The 23,595-nt window shown below is 38.3% G+C and overlaps 1 protein-coding gene across 1 annotated transcript in view; it reads left to right on the forward strand.

Moving 5' to 3' along the window:
- nudt4b (nudix (nucleoside diphosphate linked moiety X)-type motif 4b) overlaps positions 1 to 23,595 on the forward strand; it is a 32,242-nt gene that overhangs the window by 6,033 nt on the left and 2,614 nt on the right. Inside the window, exons 2-4 of the mRNA XM_061913294.1 lie at positions 16,174 to 16,284; positions 19,928 to 19,972; positions 20,034 to 20,121. Coding sequence (XP_061769278.1) covers positions 16,174 to 16,284; positions 19,928 to 19,972; positions 20,034 to 20,121 — 244 coding nt within the window. The remainder of the gene's footprint in view (positions 1 to 16,173; positions 16,285 to 19,927; positions 19,973 to 20,033; positions 20,122 to 23,595) is intronic.

The following is a 23,595-nucleotide window of genomic DNA, read 5'->3' on the forward strand; positions in this document are numbered from 1 at the left end:
GGAAGTTTTTGGTGGACACGCACACACGCACACACACGCACACACACACACACTTCACACACACACACACACACACACACACACACGCACACACACACACACACACACACACACACACACACACACACACACACACACACACACACACACACACACACACACACACACACACATTCGTACGCACTGAAACAACTTCCGTACCTCACGAAAACATATTTAAACAGATGGAAAAAACTATCGCAGAACACAGTGTCACGTAGCAACTGGTCTTTACGGTCGTTTGAATCAACAGGTCAGTTTGGGGGACAAAAGGAGGGTTCAGTTTTTACTGACTTCCCATCTGACAGTTTAAATGTTTATGACCGTTTGAATCAACAGGACACGCACGCACACACACACACACGCACGCACACACACACACACACACACACACATACACACACACACACACGCACACACACACACACACACACACACACACACACACACACCATTACCTCTGCTTTACCATGTTATTAGACATTGGTTTAACTCCATTTAAGCATTTAAACGTTAAAAGCATTACACTTGTACGACGATGTAATACCTTTTTTTTTTTAACAGCCGATGACGACGAAGTGAAAGACGATGAACTTTGCTTAAACGGTCTTACAAAGTTGGAAGATGATTTTCGAGGTGTGTTTAAACCTTCAAATTATTTAATATTATGTGTATTCATTATTTAGTTTCATAGAGGATTTGCCGTAAGATCCTAACGCGATCGTTTTAACACAATCGCAGTCTGGTGAGTCAAATGATTCTCATTTTACAAGAAAAAAAACATGCGGTATACGATACATATATACATATATTTACTTACAGATTTTCCGTTTACATCTCTTGCTCACTGGTCTCCCTTAAAGCTGGCGGGTCCGTCAACGGCCGTTCCAGGCAGAGGAGAAGGCTTGATTGTGCCAAAGACTCCAGACATCGAATCCTTGCTCCGAGGGGAAATCATCGAAAACGACGGTGAATGTCCGACAGGCACCCGCTGTAAGTTTTTCTCGTTTTCTGTAAGCTTTTTAAGATTCTCAGGAGCTTTAAAGAGCTCCTCTCATTCCAATGTCTTTCGCTCAAATGAATTTCGCGCCTAAGGGGAATGGGCGGGGACTGATTCCGGAGGTGGGCGGTTGTTTCCGCCAAGCAACCTTCTGGTTGAAATGGAGTGTGGATCAAGATGGATCCCTACTCTATATTCTTTTATTTAACCCAATGTTTTTTAAATACGTGTATAATGCTTTATATCCTATGGGTTGTGAATTCCATCCTACAATATCTTCCAAGGAACCCAAAGAAATGTTACCACACCTCCCGCTTTATTTATTCTATAGATTGCCTGAACTATTTCATAAACTAAATCTTGTCTTGTTTCTGATGCTATGTTTTTTATGCTCATCAATGCACTGTTGGACTGCGAGCACACAACTACTTTCCTTGCTTTGTTTTCCTCTATCCAGTTAACTGCCATATAAATTGCTACCAATTCCCCCGTAAAAACAGATAGTTTATCACTGATTATTTTATTTAATACTATGTTTCCTTGTGGGATAACTGCTACAGCTCTTACCTTTATTTTTTTTTATATAGTTTTTGATGCATCCGTATATATCATATCTCAATCCATTTTTCTATCCGGTAACTATTTAAATTTCTATTCTTTAGTAATTGCATGTTTTCTTTTGGGTTATCAAACATCCACGGTGGTATTGCAGGCATTGGTACTGTAGGACTAACTTTAATATTGTCAATTTTAACTTTATTACATATGTCTCCTATAATCCACCCAAAACTATTCTTTTTTGTTTTCTCTTTTTCTTGGCAGATTGGTAGCACTGGACAAGTCGGATATCCTTGCTTGGATCCTTTTAAAGTTGCCCGATAAACTGCTGAGAGTTGATCTCTCCTCTTGTCCAAAGGTTTTTCGTTCATTTTTACTTGTAATACTGGCACTAGGGTTGATGTAGTAGCTCCACAACATAACCTTAAAGCCTGTGACTGGATCCGGTCTATTTTCCCAAGTCATGTTTTTGAAGCAGATTGGTAAATAATGCATCCGTAATCAATAACAGATGGAATTAAAGTTATAAATATATACATGTATTGTTTTCAACGTTAACCTATCAGCCCCCCAATCATTACCCCTCAAAGACCTCATTATATTTAACACCTTTTTACTTTTTCCCCTATTTTTTTATTTTCCGGAAGGAACACTCCTGAAGGAATAAATAAAGTACTATCTAATCTAATCTAATCAAATCTATTTTGCTGATGTGGGTTGACTAGTTCATATTTTTATCAAACCATATTCCTAAATATTTAAATACTTGTACCTCTTCTATATTTTCACCTTAGAGTTTTTATTTGGAGCTTGTTTTGTACTTTTGTCTTTGTAAAATGTATGACTTTTGTCTTTCCAACAGAGAATCTTAAACCTCAAGCCGTTCCCCAGTCTTGAACATTATTTACCACTTTGTTAGTTTTTTGATTATTTCTTTTGACTCTAAATAATATACTAGTCTTTCATTAATCTTTTTTTTTTTTTTTTTCCATTACTTTTCCCCAAATTTATAATTTCCTGCCTCTTCTGGGTCTTACCCTGACTTGCATATTGGAATTGTTACCGCTAATTTTCCCCTCTGCCGGTCATTCTCCTTCTTCATATATCCTGTCATATCATTTCAAGACCACTTCTTTGACGATGCCACCTAAGTTTTTGATCATTTGATAACCCGCTAGGTCTTTCCCCGGTGACGTATTTTTAACCTTTTTCAAAATTCGAACCATTTCATTCAAAGAAAATGTCATATCCATAGTGTTGGTAAAGCTATTAACGTTGTCTTCCATCATTTCCCCAATATTTAAACTCATTGTTTTTTCTCTCTTTTGTTTTTCCACATTTCTCAAATTATCATTACTGTGCACTTTAACACATTTTTTTTGCTAAAGGTTCTGCTGTTTCTTTACCCGTGACTACATCTTCTTTAATAAATGTGGCACATCATCCTCTTTACCCTTCATTCCTATCTTTACGAATCGTTATATATCCTTTTATTATAAAGTTTAATTTTGGCTTCAGCCCTGTTTCTTGAATACAAATTATACGTGGTTTAGTTTTCATATTTTTAATATATCCCTTTAATTCATGTTCGGTTGCTATCAAACTTCTGGCATTCCACCGGACCATTAACAGGGTGTTGGAATGTGGTAACATGACTCCGTCACGTCTACTCTCCGTAGTACAGCTTGCACCCGGTACCAAGATAGTTCTTTCAACAACTTTGATGCTGCTTTGACAATTATTTTGATCTTCTCAGTCTTATTTTTACTTTCATTTTGTATCAAAGCTGAGTTGTGCTCTCTGGTTTATTTTGCAAATGAACCGACAGAACATGATCATGTACAAGACTCGCCTACCCACAATGCACTGCAGCCCAACGCTCCTGGTCGGATGTTTTTTTCGGGGTTCATGGAGAGATGCGGTAAAGAGTGGTAGCCAAGACACACGGTCACACACGGTCACACACGGTCACACACGTTCACACACGTTCACACTCGGCAATTATTTTGACCTGGGGAGCAGATATAGAGGAAAAAATGTGTCTGGGGGGCCGGGATATCTGATTTTCAGGTACAAAAAACTTCACAATGACACAAAATAAACACAACAGTTAAACCTCACACTAAAATCAAGACATTGACTTGTACGTTCAAAAGACAGAATAGAACAAGTCAAGACATGCAATGCCATCTACAAAATGTTATGTAAATGTTAGTCATTACACACGCGGCTATGGTTTTGATGTATTTGTTACAGACATGTTTACGTCAAGTAACATCACATGGTTCCATTTGCACCTTTCAACAAATCTGAAAAGGAATATTAAGAAGTAAAACTTATATTTAATCCTACCTCTTCTCCGAGCACACGGTGACTGTACATACGGGTCGAAAAATGTTGACCTAATTCAGCATTTCTCAAAGTGTGGGGAATAGAGACATGACAGGTGGGGCGCGAGGAAAGGGAGGACATTTTTTATTTTTGATTTTTTTTTACTATGCTTTCATTTTCTATACACACTGTAAATCACTTTGTGATTCTGTCTGTGAAATCCGCCGTATAAATAAATGTAAATTACTTATTTTTCCTGTAGGCTTTAAATTTCTCGGCAGGAGCGAAAGTTTGACAGACATAGCAACAGTAACTTTTGCAGGCAGGGCTAAGAGGAACAAACTTTCGCGCGGATGGGTAGCAGGCTAATGTGCGGACCACAATTACACAAAATGGATACATTTGCAACTCGCACCTCAAAGGTCTGCGGAGAAACAAAAATATGACGGGTCTAATCAACCAAAAAGTCAACCTAAAAGAAAATATGGCGAAGGGTATCTTGCTCTTGGATTCACGGCAGCGGAGGTGGGGGCAGAGGAGAGACCCCTGTGTGTTCTTTGTCTAAAACGGCTAGCAGCAAACAGCATCAGGCCCAACAAAGTAAAGAGACAACTCGAGACCACACATGATGTCCAATAAATTGTTTTGTTGGGGCGATGGGGGTAGGTGGGCCTTGAGTCTAAAGTGGTGATGACAGAAAAAAAAAAAAAGTTTGAGAAGCCCTGACCTAATTGTACGGATCTCACTTTAAACGGCAAACCGATCATTTAAATGTTTTCACTTTGAATATGAAACGAGGAGTAAAATGTACAATGTACAATATTATCAATTATTTCACAAGGACATGTTTTAAGGATATTGTACAGTATCATTAAATCTAAAATGAATGTGATCACTTTCAGGATCATTTTATTTTTAGCCAGTAAACAACTGTTATGTACTTTTGAATCGGGTTTTCCCCTTTAAATAACAAAAATTATAGAATTTTACAATATTCATTATTATTAAATATTAAATGTGCCAACTAGTTTTACGGCATACATCATTCCCCCTTTACCCATTTGTTAAAAAGACGAAAGTTGATGCGAACGCCTACGTGCTGTCAGAAAACTAAAAGAAGAAGAATGCCTTTGTGCAATTACTGCTAATAAATCAATCAATAAAATGCATCAGTCAAATAGTACAGGCAACTTCGTTAACATGGAGCCACAGACAATTTCATTCAAAAAGTCCCAATTGCTAACATAAAGATACAACAACAAATAAAGGCAAAGAAGGCCTAGTAGGTAATTACAACATCAGACAAAGTATTAAAAATGTCGGTCCAATAACTGCACAGGGATGGGCAGAGCCAAAACATGTGTAGCAAGTAAGCTGGAGACTGTTGACACTGAAATAAGGCTATATGTGGCACAGATACAAGATTTATAAACTCTACTTAAAGCCCCACTTAAGAATTTTCAGTTTTGGTTTATATTGGCCGCACCAGTGAACCAAAGCGATGGCGTTTTCCCAAAAGCAAAACCACATTTACCATGAGGACTAGCGCATATAGCGTCCAACTGACACGATAATGCCACAATGATTCTGTATTACTGAACTTTCCACAGTAGGAACCTACATTCGTTTTCTACCACTTATTCCCTTTTGGGGACGTGGGGGTCGCTGGCGCCTATCTCAGCTACAATCGGGTGGAAGGAGGTGTACACCCTGGACAAGTCGCCATCTCATCGCAGGGTCAACATAGATAGACGGACAACATTCACACCAACCTACATATTTTACTCAAACCTTATATTTGCAGTTTGAAGTCACTGCATTGTTTTTTTCCTTGTACAGTTCTTTTGAGTTTGTTGCGTGGTTGGTCAGTGTGGAACTGCAAAGTATCGCGCTGGTGGGTATTTATTGCTACCACACAAATTTCCAGTAGCTAAAATTAGTATTATTATTCTGATTTGAGCATTGAAAGTCACTTACTAGTTTAGCAGGAACAGATCCAAAGCAGCATTGGTCTAAAATCTCTTGTCTTTTGACCTCACGCAAGTTAGTGAAAGTCATGCCATTGTTGATCCTTGATTGTCCCTCCCTTTTTTTTTTTTTGAAAACCCGATTCAAAAGTACATAACAGTTGTTTACTGGCTAAAAATAAAATGATCCTGAAAGTGATCACATTCATTTTAGATTTAATGATACTGTACAATATCCTTAAAACATGTCCTTGTGAAATAATTGATAATATTGTACATTGTACATTTTACTCCTCGTTTCATATTCAAAGTGAAAACATTTAAATGATCGGTTTGCCGTTTAAAGTGAGATCCGTACAATTAGGTCAGGGCTTCTCAAACTTTTTTTTTTTTTCTGTCATCACCACTTTAGACTCAAGGCCCACCTACCCCCATCGCCCCAACAAAACAATTTATTGGACATCATGTGTGGTCTCGAGTTGTCTCTTTACTTTGTTGGGCCTGATGCTGTTTGCTGCTAGCCGTTTTAGACAAAGAACACACAGGGGTCTCTCCTCTGCCCCCACCTCCGCTGCCGTGAATCCAAGAGCAAGATACCCTTCGCCATATTTTCTTTTAGGTTGACTTTTTGGTTGATTAGACCCGTCATATTTTTGTTTCTCCGCAGACCTTTGAGGTGCGAGTTGCAAATGTATCCATTTTGTGTAATTGTGGTCCGCACATTAGCCTGCTACCCATCCGCGCGAAAGTTTGTTCCTCTTAGCCCTGCCTGCAAAAGTTACTGTTGCTATGTCTGTCAAACTTTCGCTCCTGCCGAGAAATTTAAAGCCTACAGGAAAAATAAGTAATTTACATTTATTTATACGGCGGATTTCACAGACAGAATCACAAAGTGATTTACAGTGTGTATAGAAAATGAAAGCATAGTAAAAAAAAATCAAAAATAAAAAATGTCCTCCCTTTCCTCGCGCCCCACCTGTCATGTCTCTATTCCCCACACTTTGAGAAATGCTGAATTAGGTCAACATTTTTCGACCCGTATGTACAGTCACCGTGTGCTCGGAGAAGAGGTAGGATTAAATATAAGTTTTACTTCTTAATATTCCTTTTCAGATTTGTTGAAAGGTGCAAATGGAACCATGTGATGTTACTTGACGTAAACATGTCTGTAACAAATACATCAAAACCATAGCCGCGTGTGTAATGACTAACATTTACATAACATTTTGTAGATGGCATTGCATGTCTTGACTTGTTCTATTCTGTCTTTTGAACGTACAAGTCAATGTCTTGATTTTAGTGTGAGGTTTAACTGTTGTGTTTATTTTGTGTCATTGTGAAGTTTTTTGTACCTGAAAATCAGATATCCCGGCCCCCCAGACACATTTTTTCCTCTATATCTGCTCCCCAGGTCAAAATAATTGCCGAGTGTGAACGTGTGTGAACGTGTGTGACCGTGTGTGACCGTGTGTGACCGTGTGTCTTGGCTACCACTCTTTACCGCATCTCTCCATGAACCCCGAAAAAAACATCCGACCAGGAGCGTTGGGCTGCAGTGCATTGTGGGTAGGCGAGTCTTGTACATGATCATGTTCTGTCGGTTCATTTGCAAAATAAACCAGAGAGCACAACTCAGCTTTGATACAAAATGAAAGTAAAAATAAGACTGAGAAGATCAAAATAATTGTCAAAGCAGCATCAAAGTTGTTGAAAGAACTATCTTGGTACCGGGTGCAAGCTGTACTACGGAGAGTAGACGTGACGGAGTCATGTTACCACGTTCCAACACCCTGTTAATGGTCCGGTGGAATGCCAGAAGTTTGATAGCAACCGAACATGAATTAAAGGGATATATTAAAAATATGAAAACTAAACCACGTATAATTTGTATTCAAGAAACAGGGCTGAAGCCAAAATTAAACTTTATAATAAAAGGATATATAACGATTCGTAAAGATAGGAATGAAGGGTAAAGAGGATGATGTGCCACATTTATTAAAGAAGATGTAGTCACGGGTAAAGAAACAGCAGAACCTTTAGCAAAAAAAATGTGTTAAAGTGCACAGTAATGATAATTTGAGAAATGTGGAAAAACAAAAGAGAGAAAAAACAATGAGTTTAAATATTGGGGAAATGATGGAAGACAACGTTAATAGCTTTACCAACACTATGGATATGACATTTTCTTTGAATGAAATGGTTCGAATTTTGAAAAAGGTTAAAAATACGTCACCGGGGAAAGACCTAGCGGGTTATCAAATGATCAAAAACTTAGGTGGCATCGTCAAAGAAGTGGTCTTGAAATGATATGACAGGATATATGAAGAAGGAGAATGACCGGCAGAGGGGAAAATTAGCGGTAACAATTCCAATATGCAAGTCAGGGTAAGACCCAGAAGAGGCAGGAAATTATAAATTTGGGGAAAAGTAATGGAAAAAAAAAAAAAAAAAGATTAATGAAAGACTAGTATATTATTTAGAGTCAAAAGAAATAATCAAAAAACTAACAAAGTGGTAAATAATGTTCAAGACTGGGGAACGGCTTGAGGTTTAAGATTCTCTGTTGGAAAGACAAAAGTCATACATTTTACAAAGACAAAAGTACAAAACAAGCTCCAAATAAAAACTCTAAGGTGAAAATATAGAAGAGGTACAAGTATTTAAATATTTAGGAATATGGTTTGATAAAAATATGAACTAGTCAACCCACATCAGCAAAATAGATTTGATTAGATTAGATTAGATAGTACTTTATTTATTCCTTCAGGAGTGTTCCTTCCGGAAAATAAAAAAATAGGGGAAAAAGTAAAAAGGTGTTAAATATAATGAGGTCTTTGAGGGGTAATGATTGGGGGGCTGATAGGTTAACGTTGAAAACAATACATGTATATATTTATAACTTTAATTCCATCTGTTATTGATTACGGATGCATTATTTACCAATCTGCTTCAAAAACATGACTTGGGAAAATAGACCGGATCCAGTCACAGGCTTTAAGGTTATGTTGTGGAGCTACTACATCAACCCTAGTGCCAGTATTACAAGTAAAAATGAACGAAAAACCTTTGGACAAGAGGAGAGATCAACTCTCAGCAGTTTATCGGGCAACTTTAAAAGGATCCAAGCAAGGATATCCGACTTGTCCAGTGCTACCAATCTGCCAAGAAAAAGAGAAAACAAAAAAGAATAGTTTTGGGTGGATTATAGGAGACATATGTAATAAAGTTAAAATTGACAATATTAAAGTTAGTCCTACAGTACCAATGCCTGCAATACCACCGTGGATGTTTGATAACCCAAAAGAAAACATGCAATTACTAAAGAATAGAAATTTAAATAGTTACCGGATAGAAAAATGGATTGAGATATGATATATACGGATGCATCAAAAACTATATAAAAAAAAATAAAGGTAAGAGCTGTAGCAGTTATCCCACAAGGAAACATAGTATTAAATAAAATAATCAGTGATAAACTATCTGTTTTTACGGGGGAATTGGTAGCAATTTATATGGCAGTTAACTGGATAGAGGAAAACAAAGCAAGGAAAGTAGTTGTGTGCTCGCAGTCCAACAGTGCATTGATGAGCATAAAAAACATAGCATCAGAAACAAGACAAGATTTAGTTTATGAAATAGTTCAGGCAATCTATAGAATAAATAAAGCGGGAGGTGTGGTAACATTTCTTTGGGTTCCTTGGAAGATATTGTAGGATGGAATTCACAACCCATAGGATATAAAGCATTATACACGTATTTAAAAAACATTGGGTTAAATAAAAGAATATAGAGTAGGGATCCATCTTGATCCACACTCCATTTCAACCAGAAGGTTGCTTGGCGGAAACAACCGCCCACCTCCGGAATCAGTCCCCGCCCATTCCCCTTAGGCGCGAAATTCATTTGAGCGAAAGACATTGGAATGAGAGGAGCTCTTTAAAGCTCCTGAGAATCTTAAAAAGCTTACAGAAAACGAGAAAAACTTACAGCGGGTGCCTGTCGGACATTCACCGTCGTTTTCGATGATTTCCCCTCGGAGCAAGGATTCGATGTCTGGAGTCTTTGGCACAATCAAGCCTTCTCCTCTGCCTGGAACGGCCGTTGACGGACCCGCCAGCTTTAAGGGAGACCAGTGAGCAAGAGATGTAAACGGAAAATCTGTAAGTAAATATATGTATATATGTATCGTATACCGCATGTTTTTTTTCTTGTAAAATGAGAATCATTTGACTCACCAGACTGCGATTGTGTTAAAACGATCGCGTTAGGATCTTACGGCAAATCCTCTATGAAACTAAATAATGAATACACATAATATTAAATAATTTGAAGGTTTAAACACACCTCGAAAATCATCTTCCAACTTTGTAAGACCGTTTAAGCAAAGTTCATCGTCTTTCACTTCGTCGTCATCGGCTGTTAAAAAAAAAAAGGTATTACATCGTCGTACAAGTGTAATGCTTTTAACGTTTAAATGCTTAAATGGAGTTAAACCAATGTCTAATAACATGGTAAAGCAGAGGTAATGGTGTGTGTGTGTGTGTGTGTGTGTGTGTGTGTGTGTGTGCGTGTGTGTGTGTGTGTATGTGTGTGTGTGTGTGTGTGTGTGTGCGTGCGTGTGTGTGTGTGTGCGTGCGTGTCCTGTTGATTCAAACGGTCATAAACATTTAAACTGTCAGATGGGAAGTCAGTAAAAACTGAACCCTCCTTTTGTCCCCCAAACTGACCTGTTGATTCAAACGACCGTAAAGACCAGTTGCTACGTGACACTGTGTTCTGCGATAGTTTTTTCCATCTGTTTAAATATGTTTTCGTGAGGTACGGAAGTTGTTTCAGTGCGTACGAATGTGTGTGTGTGTGTGTGTGTGTGTGTGTGTGTGTGTGTGTGTGTGTGTGTGTGTGTGTGTGTGTGTGTGTGTGTGTGTGCGTGTGTGTGTGTGTGTGTGTGTGTGTGTGTGCGTGTGTGTGTGTGTGAAGTGTGTGTGTGTGTGCGTGTGTGTGCGTGTGTGCGTGTCCACCAAAAACTTCCCAATCCACGATAGATAACGATGAAAATATCGAGAAAGGGCTTCCGTCTCTTCTTTCTTTTAGCTGAAATAAGCAGATATCCCCCATTTCGTATCTGAATACAAATCCAAAAGATCCCTCCCCTTCCAAATCCCATTTCTCACGCAAAGATTCGGTCGGCGGCATCTGAATACGATTTAGAAACACTCGACTTTTTTGCGGAGCGTCAATGTAAGTTTTATTATTTTTATAAATCGAAACAGGCGTTTCACTAATCATGACCGAATCGAACAAAGTCTTTACGCTAACGTATAAAGCTCCAAATAATGACTAAGCCTTACACCGCCCTTTTGTACCCCTCGTGTGTGTGTGTGTGTGTGTGTGTGTGTGTGTGTGTGTGTGTGTGTGTGTGTGTGTGTGTGTGTGTGTGTGTGAAGTGCGTGCGTGTCCACATCTCCACACGTAACATTCCCAGCCATCAATACATCGAAATCTGGAAGTTGTTTCAAACGATCGTAAACATTTAAACTATCAAATATATGGTCACATGCTGCTCAGATGACATTGCTTTCTTAAAAAAACTGAACCCTCCTCTGTTCCCTGTCAGGTCTTAACTCCACCCTCTTCCTGGTTTAACCACTCCCACCGCAGGTCTTAACTCTGCCCTCTTTCTGTTTAAAACTCCACCCTCTTCCTGGTTTAACCACTCCCACCGCAGGTCTTAACTCCACCCTCTTCCGGGTAAGCCACACCCACTTGACCTTGATATTTGAACCTGACATTTGAACCTGACCTTTAACCTTGACCTTTAACCTTGACCCCCTCATAAATCATTAACCTTTGAACTTGACCCCTCATAAATCATTGACCTTTGACCTTGAGGGTCATAAATCATTGTTTTATGGGGGGTCATAAATCACTTTTGACTAAAGGTAGGGACTTAACTTCTCTTATGCCTCCATGATTATTTTCTACATTTAAAACACTTCCTCGTGGTCGTCATAACATGCAATGGTGTTTTTTGGTCAACATTTTGCATGGATTATATTTTACATACCATCTCCAAACCACTGTCTAACCGCTAGAGGTGGGGGAAATAATCGTTTTTTAGATGCATCGCCATTTAGATCATAGAATCAATTAGTAAACGTCAATAATCGATAATCGATTTATTTACTTTAACTAAAATAATGCAGACAATTCCAAGATTTGGCTGACTGTAGCGAGCCACCTAACGGAAAGATCCAACAAGCTACTTTATTTTAGGGCACTTATGGTCCAGTTTTGCACACATTTGCATTAATTTAATACATTTGGGAATTAATGTAACCTTTTCCTATTCCAAATTGTCTTTTTAAAGTTGCAAGTGATAAACGTTTATCTAGTGAAACAAAACTAAATTGTAGCTGTGAGAGGCTCCAAAGACCCTGAAGGGAATAAGTGGCAGAAAATGGATGGATGGATGGATGGAAAATAAATGTAAAACTGCATCGAAGTACATAAATAAAGATCCATTAATAATCGTTTTTTAACCAAATTGTAGCTCCTGAATCGTAATCGAATCATGAGGTGCCCAAAGATTCCCAACTCTATTTCAGGATGTGCCGTTTTGTGGGTGGTCTTACTTACGTGCCTCCACTTTGAAAGTGTCTTCTACCCACCATCTTTGTTGTTGTTTTTAGTGTTTCCATAGCGACTATACTGACAGATATAAGTTAGAACTATACGCTACTTTGTATTAGAAATGGCAACAGCGGAGGATGAATGTGCATGTACGAGCCATCCTGCCCCACAACAGGAGGATAGAGGAAAAATAAGTAATTTATTGACTAGAACATCGGACTAAAACAGCACTTACGCAAAACTCTTCAGGTAATTTTTCTACCATATTAAGAGATATCCGCTGACGTTAAAACTGGGAAAAATGTCACAAATTGAGCAAATTCCAAATTGCTTGTTTAAAAGAAGTACAAGATTGTTTTATAAATCTCTCCGCCATGCTCCATGGTTTTATTTCATATTTTCGTTACTTATGCAGATACCAAATACACAAAAACAGGTACCAATATGTCAGAAAAGTTTTTTTTGCATATATAGCTGCTGTCAACAATACCTGATCGACTGCTGAAAATTAACAAGAAATATCATTTATAACCAAAGTCTTAGTGTTATTAAAAAAAAACAATTGAATACAATAAAAGGTCATTATATTTTGGAAATATTTAATTGAAAATAATTCTGATCTTGCCCCATGTGGAGGAGTTCAAGTACCTCGGAGTCTTGTTCATGAGTGAGGGAAGAGTGGATCGTGAGATCGATAGGCGGATCAGTGCGGCGTCTTCTGTTGTGGTGAAGTAGGAGCTGAGCTGGAAGGCAAAGCTCTCAATTTACCGGTCGATCTACGCTCCCATTCTCACCTATGGTCATGAGCTTTGGGTTATGACCGAAAGGACAAGATCACGGGTACAAGCGGCCGAAATTAGTTTCCTCTGCCGGGTGGCGGGGCTCTCCCTTAGAGATAGGGTGAGAAGCTTTGTCATCCGGGAGGAGCTCAAAGTAAAACCGTTGCTCCTCCACATGGAGAGGAGCCAGATGAGGTTGTTCGGCCATCTGGTCAGGATGCCACCCGAGCACCTACCTCGGGAGGGGTTTAGAGCACGTTCGACCGGTAGGAGGCCACAAGGAAGACCCAGGACACGTTGGGAAGACTATGTCTCCCGGCTGGCCTGGGAACGCCTTGGGAACCCCCGGGAGGAGCTGGACAAAGTGGCTGGGGAGAGGGAAGTCTGGGCTTCTCTGCTTAGGCTGCTGCCCCCGCGACCTGACCTTGGATAAGCAAAAGAAAATGGATGGCTGGATAAATATTGATATGGGAATACAAATAATAAAATATACAAAGGTTAATTTGAATAGTTCATATGATGTAGTAATCAACAAAATATTTACAATATTTTTACAATAAATATTTTGTTTGCCATCTTTCTTTCCAGTTACTGTAGGAGGTAATGAAATTAAAAGAGTAGTTTGCTGTTTTTGCAAAATGGTTTGCTTGCTTACGCTGCAATCTTTGTTGACATGACGAAAAGTTCTATTTGTAATGAGCATCACATTCAATTGAAATGCTTCAAATGTGCATCCGTTTGAATTCTACACACTTTGTAGTATGTGGATTTGTCGCGTTACATTCCTGTATTCATTAAAAGTACTCCTCGTGTTGTGTCGTGTGGCCTGGCAACCAGGCGGCACAAGTTTGTTTTGTCTTCTTCGTCGACGCTGAGTTTTGTTTTGTACCAACACAAGCCTCGACAGGACAGTGAGGGCTTTGCCAACACGCCCCACACAAGAAGAATGAATGAATTATTTGATCAGGTGACAAAAAGGCAAATAAAGAAAGCCATTCCTTGGGTTACTTTGTTCCACTGCGCCACGTTTGAGTGTGAATACCCTCTTTAATACTGCATACTACACCTGTTGTACTGCATAAACACCTTACTGCTACCTTGGCGCCCTTGTGCAACACTTTTACAGGAACGCAATCTATTTTTTGTTGTGTTTTTTATGGACATAGTGGGAAAGAATAAAGTAAAAAAATAAAGACAAGCGAAACAAATAAATTGTTTTTGTAGTTTTTCCACTCATAGAGCTTTGTGCTCCATGAGAGGGAGAAAGCAATACATGCTGTTATGTCTCCAAAAGTCTCCGCAAAAACAGAAAAGTCACCAGATATGTATTTCTTTTTTATTAAAGAGTATTTACAGGGGCCTAAATACTGTGGCAGACCAAGTACACATGAGGTGTGTTAAGCAGTGCAGTTATGATACATAGCATCGCCTACTGCAGTGGTTCTCAACCTTTTTTCAGTGATGTACCCCCTAATCAGAGCAAAACATTTTTGGTTGAAAAAAAGATGAAGTAAAATACAGCACTTTGTTCTGATTTATTAAATTGTATAACAGTGCAAAATATTGCTTATTTGTAGTGGTCTTTCTTGAACTATTTGGAAAAAAAGATATAAACATAACTAAAAACGTGTTGAAAAATAAGTAAGTGATTCAATTATAAATAAAGATTTCTCACATAGAAGTAATCATCAACTTAAAGTGCCCTCCTTGGGGATTGTAATAGAGATCCATCTGGATACATGAACTTAATTCTAAACATTTCTTCACAAAAAAAGAAAACTTTATCATCAATATTTATGGAACATGTCCACAAAAAATCTAGCTGTCAACACTGAATATTGCATTGTTGCATTTCTTTTCACAGTTTATGAACTTACATTCATATTTTGTTGAAATATTATTCAATAAATATATTTATAAAGGATTTTTAAATTGTTGCTATTTTTAGAATATTTAAAAAAAATCTCCCGTACCCCTTGGCATACCTTCAAGTACCTCCAGGGGTACGCGTACCCCCATTGGAGAAACACTGGCCTACTCTAACCAGAGAGTCCTGTTATAATGCGTTCATTAGCCCGGGTGAGCAGATAGTGCCAAATAAAAGTATTGGAAACACAGAGGAATGCAGTAGCAGTATATTGAACTTGTTTTTGGACGTTTTGCTTGCTTTTGCACGTTAGAAGAAGGCACGCAAGCGCCAATCACTTTTCTTCCTGCTTGCGCCTTCAGTCTTATTAAAGCAGCAAGAGCGTAGATGATTGTCATCTGGATCACAATGATGACATTTTACACTACATTCATAATTATACGCATAGAAGTCCTTGTTTACCCATTTGTAATACACACATGCGTCAAAGGTATGTTAATGTTTACAGCAGCCACGCTGTGCTTCCTATATTGCAAATTCTTCTACAAAGCTCAGACGTGTGCTCATGTGATCTCTGCATATCGATGCACACTGCAGCTGTCGTAATTCAAGCCCTCATCACAAGGGGGTTCTTAGCAGTTCATTGGCCATACATGGCTTTTAAATGCATTGTTGAAATATTCCAAATAAGTGAATGATAATTTGAATGTCTTTACATTGCTTTTATGTGCATTGTTTAAATATTCCAAATGTATAAATAATACTTTATAAAAAATACTTTGAGTGGCCATACATAGCTTTTAAGTTTATTGTTGAAATTTTCCAATTGTGTGAAGGATAATTTATGATAATAATTTTATTAGCCATACATGCATTGTTTTTGAAATACTCAAAATGTGTAAATAATATCCCACCGATTGTATTATTTTTGCTTTTGTTGATAAATATCAATAACAATAATAAAATAAATTTGTAAAAATAACATTGTACTTTTTTGCCCAGGTTTTGCTGGTCAGCAGCAGTCGTCATCCAGATCAGTGGATTGTACCCGGAGGAGGGATGGAGCCTGAGGAGGAGCCCTGTGGAGCGGCGGTGCGCGAGGTCTTTGAGGAGGTAAATAGATCCCCCAAACATTGAAAGAAAAATTGCTAGTTTTTTTTCTTTTTTATATAAAAAAATATATATATTACATTCTTTTTGTGGCATTTGATCCTAAACCTACATTAGTGGGTTTTTGTTTGTTTGTTTAATTTAATTGATATAAATATTTTATTGGGAGATAAATAAAAAAAAAAAAAGTGTGGGCAAAAAATATAACTTTTAGAATATTTAGTTTAAATAATTTTCCTTATTTGTTTTTTTAATTAAAAAAATACCCAGATATATCATTATTGCATACTTACGGTGAAATTTGTGTTTCATAAACTGACTACATTGTTTAGTTTTTATTGTTAAGTTCAAATGTTCAAAAATATCAGTCAACAGTTAACAGATCACGTACACAAAACAATTTCCCTCGCAGTTTAATAATTTTTTCTAAATGCTGTAATTTTCTTGAAATACCTTTTTGTTTATTGCATAATTATTTCCCAAATGTTATACTTTTTTTTTAAAATATATATTTTTATTTTATTGCATATACCAGTGGTCGGCAACCCAAAATGTTGAAAGAGCCATATTGGACCAAAAATACAAAAACAAATCTGTTGGAGCCGCAAATAATTAAAAGCCATAATACAAAGACATGCACCTGGGGATGGGTTGATTGGCAACACTAAATTGGCCCTAGTGTGTGAATGTGAGTGTGAATGTTGTCTGTCTATCTGTGTTGGCCCTGCGATGAGGTGGCGACTTGTCCAGGGTGTACCCCGCCTTCCGCCCGGTTGTAGCTGAGATAGGCGCCAGCGCCCCCCGCGACCCCGAAAGGGAATAAGCGGTAGGAAATGGATGGATGGAGCATAATACATACAGATAGTGTGTCATGAGATATAAATTGAATTATGAGGACTTAAAGGAAACTAAATGAGCTCAAATATAGCTACAAATGAGGCATAGTATTGCAATATGTACATATAGCTAGCCTAAATAGCATGTTAGCATCGATTAGCTTGCAGTCATGCACTGACCAAATATGTCTGATTAGTACTCCACACAAGTCAATAACATCAACAAAACTCACCTTTGTGCATTCATGCACAAAGTTATAAATTTGGAGGGCAAAATCAGACAGAAATAGAAGTGGCATAAATCCCGTCAGAGAAAGTTATGCATGTAAACAAACTAGGGTGAGTTCAGGGACCGCCAAAATTAGTAGAACAAAACGGTGCTTGCCAAATACTCGGATCAGTGAAGCATATAAACAGTGTGCTTTATAGCAAATAGGGAAGTTTGTGTCATGTTTGTCCTCCTACAGAAACCAAATCAAAACAAAAAATATATTCTTCCCCCCGCATTTCCACATTTCATATATTTTTGAAAAAGCTCCAGAGAGCCACTAGGGCGGCGCTAAAGAGCCGCATGCGGCTCCAAAGCCACGGGTTGCCGACCCCTGGCATATATTAACTTATTTAATGGCATCTTAAACACACATTTTAAAAACACATGTTCTGTTGAGTTTAAATTGGCTTTAAAAACATTTTTTTAATTATTTTATAATGCTTTAATAATAACACTTCTGTTATTACAGTGCATTCGGAAAGTATTCACGGTGCTCACTTTTTCCACATTTTGTTGTCACAACCTTATTCCAAAATGAAATACATTAATTTTCCCTCAAAATTTTACACACAGTACCCCTTAATTAAAATGTAAAAACGTTTTGTTTTGTTTAGAATTTTTTGCAGATTTTCTAAAAATAAAAATTAAGTAATCCCATGCAAATAGGTATTCACAGCCTTTGCCATGGAGCTCCAAAGTGAGCTCAGAGCCATTTTGTTTTACTGATCATCCTTGGGGTGTTTGTACAACTTAAATGGAGTCAACTTTGGTATATTCAGTGGGTTGGACATGATTTGGAAAGGCACACACCTGTCTATATATATGGTCCCACATATGATGCAGGGCAGAGCACAAACCAAGCATGAAGTCAAGGAATTGTCTGTAGACCTCAAAGACCGTATTGTCTCGATGGTACAGAAAATTATCTGCTGCCTTAAAGGTCCCAATGAGCATAGTGACCTCCAACATCTGTAAATGGAAGAAGATTGGAACCACAAGGACTCTTCTATTGCTGGCCGGCTGTATAAATTGAGTGATAGGGGAAAAGGGCCCAAGTCAGGCAGGTGACGTAGAACCCGATGGTCACTTTGTCAGAGCCTCAGCAGTGACCATGTGGAGAGAGGAGAACCTTCCAGAAGAACATCCATCTCTGCAGCAGTCTACCAATCAGGCCTGTATGGTATAGTGGCCAGACAGAAGCAATTCCTTTGTAAAAGTTTGCCAACATTCACCCGAAAGACTTTCAGACCATGAAAAACAAAATTATCTGGTCTGATGAGACAAAGATTTAAGTATTTGGTGTGATTGTCAGGAGTCATTTTCAGAGTGAAGCAGGCACCGCTCCTCCCAAGGCCAATACCACCCTTACAGTGAAGCATGGTGGTGGCAGCATCATGCTGTGGGGATGTTTTTCAGCAACAGGAACTGGGAGACTAGTCAGGATAAAGAGAAAGATCAATGCAGTAATGTACACAGACATCCTGGATGAAAACCCAACACTTCTCAGCCAACCTGATGAAGCTTGAGAGATGCTGCAAAGAGGTATGGGCATAACTGATAGGTGTGCCAAGCTTGTGGCATCGTATTCAAGAAGACTTGAGGCTGCAATTGCTGCCAAAGGTGCATCAACAAAGTGTTGTGTAAAGACCGTGAATACTCTATGTACATGTGATCTCTTAGGTATTTAAAAAAATAAATTTGCTAAAAAGTATAAAAAACCAACAACAACTATTTCATGTTGTCATTATGGGCTACTGCGTGTAGAATTTTGAGGACAAAAAAAAATATTCCATTCTGGAATGAGGCTTTAACATAAGACGTGGAAAAAGTAATTCGCTGTGAATACTTTCTGGATGCACTGTATTGTTTGAGTATTTCCTACCTGTGGATAATATGTATTACCTTACTTTGATATAATAAATCTACATTTTCAGTACATTATATCAATTTATAATTTTCTGTTTTAAGCAAAGCTCGGTTGGTAGAACTGCTGTGCCAGCAACATGAGGGTTCTAGGTCCGATCCTCGCTTCTGCCATCTTAGTCACAGCTGTTGTGTCCTTGGGCAAAACACTTCACCCACCTGCTCCCTGTGCCACTCACACTGGTTTAAAAATGTAACTTAGATAATGGGTTTCACTATGTAAAGCACTGAGTCACTACAGAAAAAGCGCTGCATATATTTCACTTCACTTTAATAGTTGTAAAACATGTTAATTACAAAAACATGGCTGTGTAAAAATATGCATTGACTGTAGGAATATGCACACTGCAAACAATTTTGGGTGGAGGTCAAAGTTAGTGCAGAGGAGGTTAGAAAATCTTTTAGGTGTTGGACGCTTGTTTTCTGTCACGATGGACCATGAGCTAAACTTGGCTCCTCGCTGGATGCCCGAACTTTGGCACAAGTCTGCAATGCACTCAAACCAAGACAAAGGTCAAACGTCATGTTTTGATTTCCTTGAAGTTAAACTTTGTCAGCTGTTTTGAAAGAGGATTATTTCCACGAATTGATCGCAACATTCCTTTTTACTCCTCAGGCTGGCGTCAAAGGCAAACTAGGACGTCTGCTTGGCGTCTTTGAGGTAAATCACAACGAGGAAGTCTTTTCATTTTTCATTCGTAATTTCAGCTTTTTTTCTGCAGCAAAACCAAGATCGAAAACATCGGACCTACGTTTACGTGCTGACGGTCACCGAGACGTTGGAGGCCTGGGAAGACTCAGTGAACATTGGTGTGTATGTGTGCATGCGTGCGATTTTCACTTTTTTAAATTTAGTTATGATTTTTTTTTTTATGTATTAACAATTGTTACAATTAAGAAACACAATTCTTTCCAAAAATACTTTTTTTTTTGACGCCCCATCTTCGAATGATTCAAAAAAAGGTAGAGTAAAGAGGATGAAAGTAGTCAGTAGACGGGAGAAAAAGCAGGAGTCTCGCGGCAACATGAGTTCTGTAACAGTCATCCCGTTACATGAATAAGTTGCTGTTGACCAGTAGATATTTTCTCTCATAAATTTAATCATGATTTAAAATACTGAACCCACTAAGTTGTGCGAGATCGAGTGCTGCATGGCCATGGTTGCCTAAAAAGCACTGTAAAGTATTATAGCCATGCACAGGCGCAGATCTACATTTCTGCCAGTGGGTGATCGGTGTGCGTGCTTGGCGGTGAGAAAGAATTTGCCATCAATCCTTTGTGGGTGTGGGAAAAAATCGATTCGAAATTGTTGTGTGATTCAGAATCAATTATCATTTTTAAAAAATAGATTTTTTTTTTTTTTTATTTAAATTTTTTTTATTAATCTAACAAATGTTCTCCCCGTGAATGCGTGGGTTCCCTCCGGGTACTCCGGCTTCCTCCCACCTCCAAAGACATGCACCTGGGGATAGGTTGATTGGCAACACTAAATTGGCCCTAGTGTGTGAATGTGAGTGTGAGTGTTGTCTGTCTATCTGTGTTGGCCCTGCGATGAGGTGGCGACTTGTGCAGGGTGTACCCCGCCTTCCGCCCGATTGTAGCTGAGATAGGCGCCAGCGCCCCCCGCGACCCCGAAAGGGAATAAGCGGTAGAAAATGGATGGATGAAAGGACCACTACACAGAAATACCATAACAATGCAATCCAATTCCAAAACTAAACCTGACCCAGCAACACTCAGAACTGCAATAAACAGAGCAATTGAGAAGACACAAACACAACACAGAACAAACCAAAAGTAGTGAAACAAAAATGAATATTATCAACAACTGTATCAATACTAGTTACAATTTCAGCATAGCAGTGATTAAAAATCCCTCATTGACATTATCATTAGACATTTATAAAATGTTTTAAAAAAGAACAATAGTGTCACAGTGGCTTACACTTGCATCGCGTCTCATAAGCTTGACAACACACTGTGTCCAATATTTCCACAAAGATAAAATAAGTCATATTTTTGGTTTGTTTAATAGTTCAAACAAATTTACATTATTGCAATCAGTTGATAAAACATTGTCCTTTACAATTATAAAAGCTTTTTAAAAAAAAATGTACTACTCTGCTTGAATGTCAGCAGACTGGGGTAGATCCTGCTGAAATCCTATGTATTGAATGAATACAGAATCGTTTTGAATCGGAAAAATATCGTTTTTGAATCGAGAATCGAATCGATCCGAAAAAATCGATATATTATCGAATCGTGACCCCAAGAATTGATATTGAATCGAATCGTGGGACACCCAAAAATTCACAGCCCTAGTGCTTGGCATTGGATCGGCGCCTCTGTAGCCATGAGTATATTGTGTAGTAGAGATGCGCAATTAGGGGTCACAACCGCGGAGTCGGGCGGGTGACATGACGAAAAAATTGGTTTTAAATAGATTCAGGCGGGTGGCGGTTGAACCATTTGTAAGTATATATACATAGTTAAATGTTATGTTGAAGAGGATCATTTAGCCTACTGACGTGTATTTATAAATGGTTGATTTATATAGGTTAGTAAGGTAAAGTGTGGTTCCTGACAGTACTTGATGGTACAGTCTAGTGGTTAGGAATAAATGCGCTCACTGCCGCGGCCCGGGTTCGATTCCCGGTCAAGGAAATCACCTTTTTTTACCATGAATTGATTAACGTGGACCCCGACTTAAACAAGTTGAAAAACTTATTGGAGTGTTACCATTTAGTGGTCAATTGCACGGAATATGTACTGAATTATGCAATCTACTAATAAAAGTATCAATCAAAACAATCCATATAACACGTCACAGACAACGCCACGCTAACATCACGTGACACCTCTGATGAAGGCTGCAGAAGCAAGGTAGCCCAAACTTGTCAGGTACGACACTTTACCTTACTAGCCTGTAGAAATCAACCATTTACTGTATAAGTAGTTCAATGTTGTTACCCACATACGAAAGTATAAATAGTTCAATGTTGTTACCCACATACGAAAAACGAGCAGCACTCTTTGAAACAGTGTGTGGGCATACTTTTATTTTGAAGTGTCTCGTTTGGTCTGTGGACGGATGTAAGAAAGCTATTTCCGGGTATGAGTGCACATTTTTTTGATGCATGAGAAGGGAGAAAGAGAGCGACTGATTGTAACAAAGACTAAAAAGTGTCACAAGGACTTTAAGCGTTTGGGCTATAAGAGTCAGGAGATCACAATTTCTTCCTAAAAAAAGCATGCAGGCCAACGAGGTATTTGTTTGTCATTTGTTGGTATTTTACTTGGTAAAATGTTTGATCCACATGCTGTGCATTTTATTATTTTTACGTTTGTAACGTGCTTTATTTATTACAGTTTTCACGGTGAATTTGAAGGGAAAGGAAGCCTTCAAATAAATCAGTTCAAGAAAGCCATTGTGTCTGTGCTATTTGTAGGGAGTTACACTTTCTAACCTCACTAATGCCTCTATATTAGATATATAACAATAGGCGGGTGGCGGGCGGTTGTGGCTTTGATAAAATGTTGGTTCGGGTGGATGGCGGATGGATGACGACTTTGTAATGCGGTTGCGGGTGATATAATTGCTTATCCGCGCATCTCTATCGTGTAGTGAACTGTAAATGCCCAATGTGGGCTGCAGAGGGCAGTGGCTGGCTTGCCGCAGTGTCAGACCAAGTCTGGGAGCGAAGAAGTGTTCAAAGAAACTGTTCTGCGAGTGTCGTGCTCCGGCCTGTTAGCGATATAGTGCTGGATTTGTGGAAAAAAATTAAAGGCTGGCTTGTGCAAAGTCGTTCTGCCTCCTTCATATTGCCGCCACCATTGCAGTATAATCATGAATTTATTAAGATTACATGTAATAAAAAGCCTTATTGTATAATTGAACTAACAACCTTGTAGCAGATACATTGAATGCAATTTTATATCAATGACTTTTCTAAGTGACTCACTAGTTCAACTAAATATTTGAATTTTTACGATTACAATATTTTTTATGAAATATAGCCATCATACGTTAGGTATTCATGAAATGCCTTATAGTCATGTAGTGGAGAGATTTTCTCAAATCAAACAAAACCCTCAACTAATGACATAAACTTTGGATGTATACATTCTTGGAATGGATAATATTAATATGGTGGATATATTTTCTCAACAAAAACAATCTACTATTGATGATGTGGTAAAGTCCTGAAATAGATAGAAACCATTAGTAATTTTTATTTGTATTTTTACAGAATTTTTATAAGAGAAATGCCTTCCAAAGCGTCT

Source organism: Nerophis ophidion, linkage group LG10, assembly GCF_033978795.1.
Source record: "Nerophis ophidion isolate RoL-2023_Sa linkage group LG10, RoL_Noph_v1.0, whole genome shotgun sequence".
NCBI lineage: Eukaryota > Metazoa > Chordata > Actinopteri > Syngnathiformes > Syngnathidae > Nerophis > Nerophis ophidion.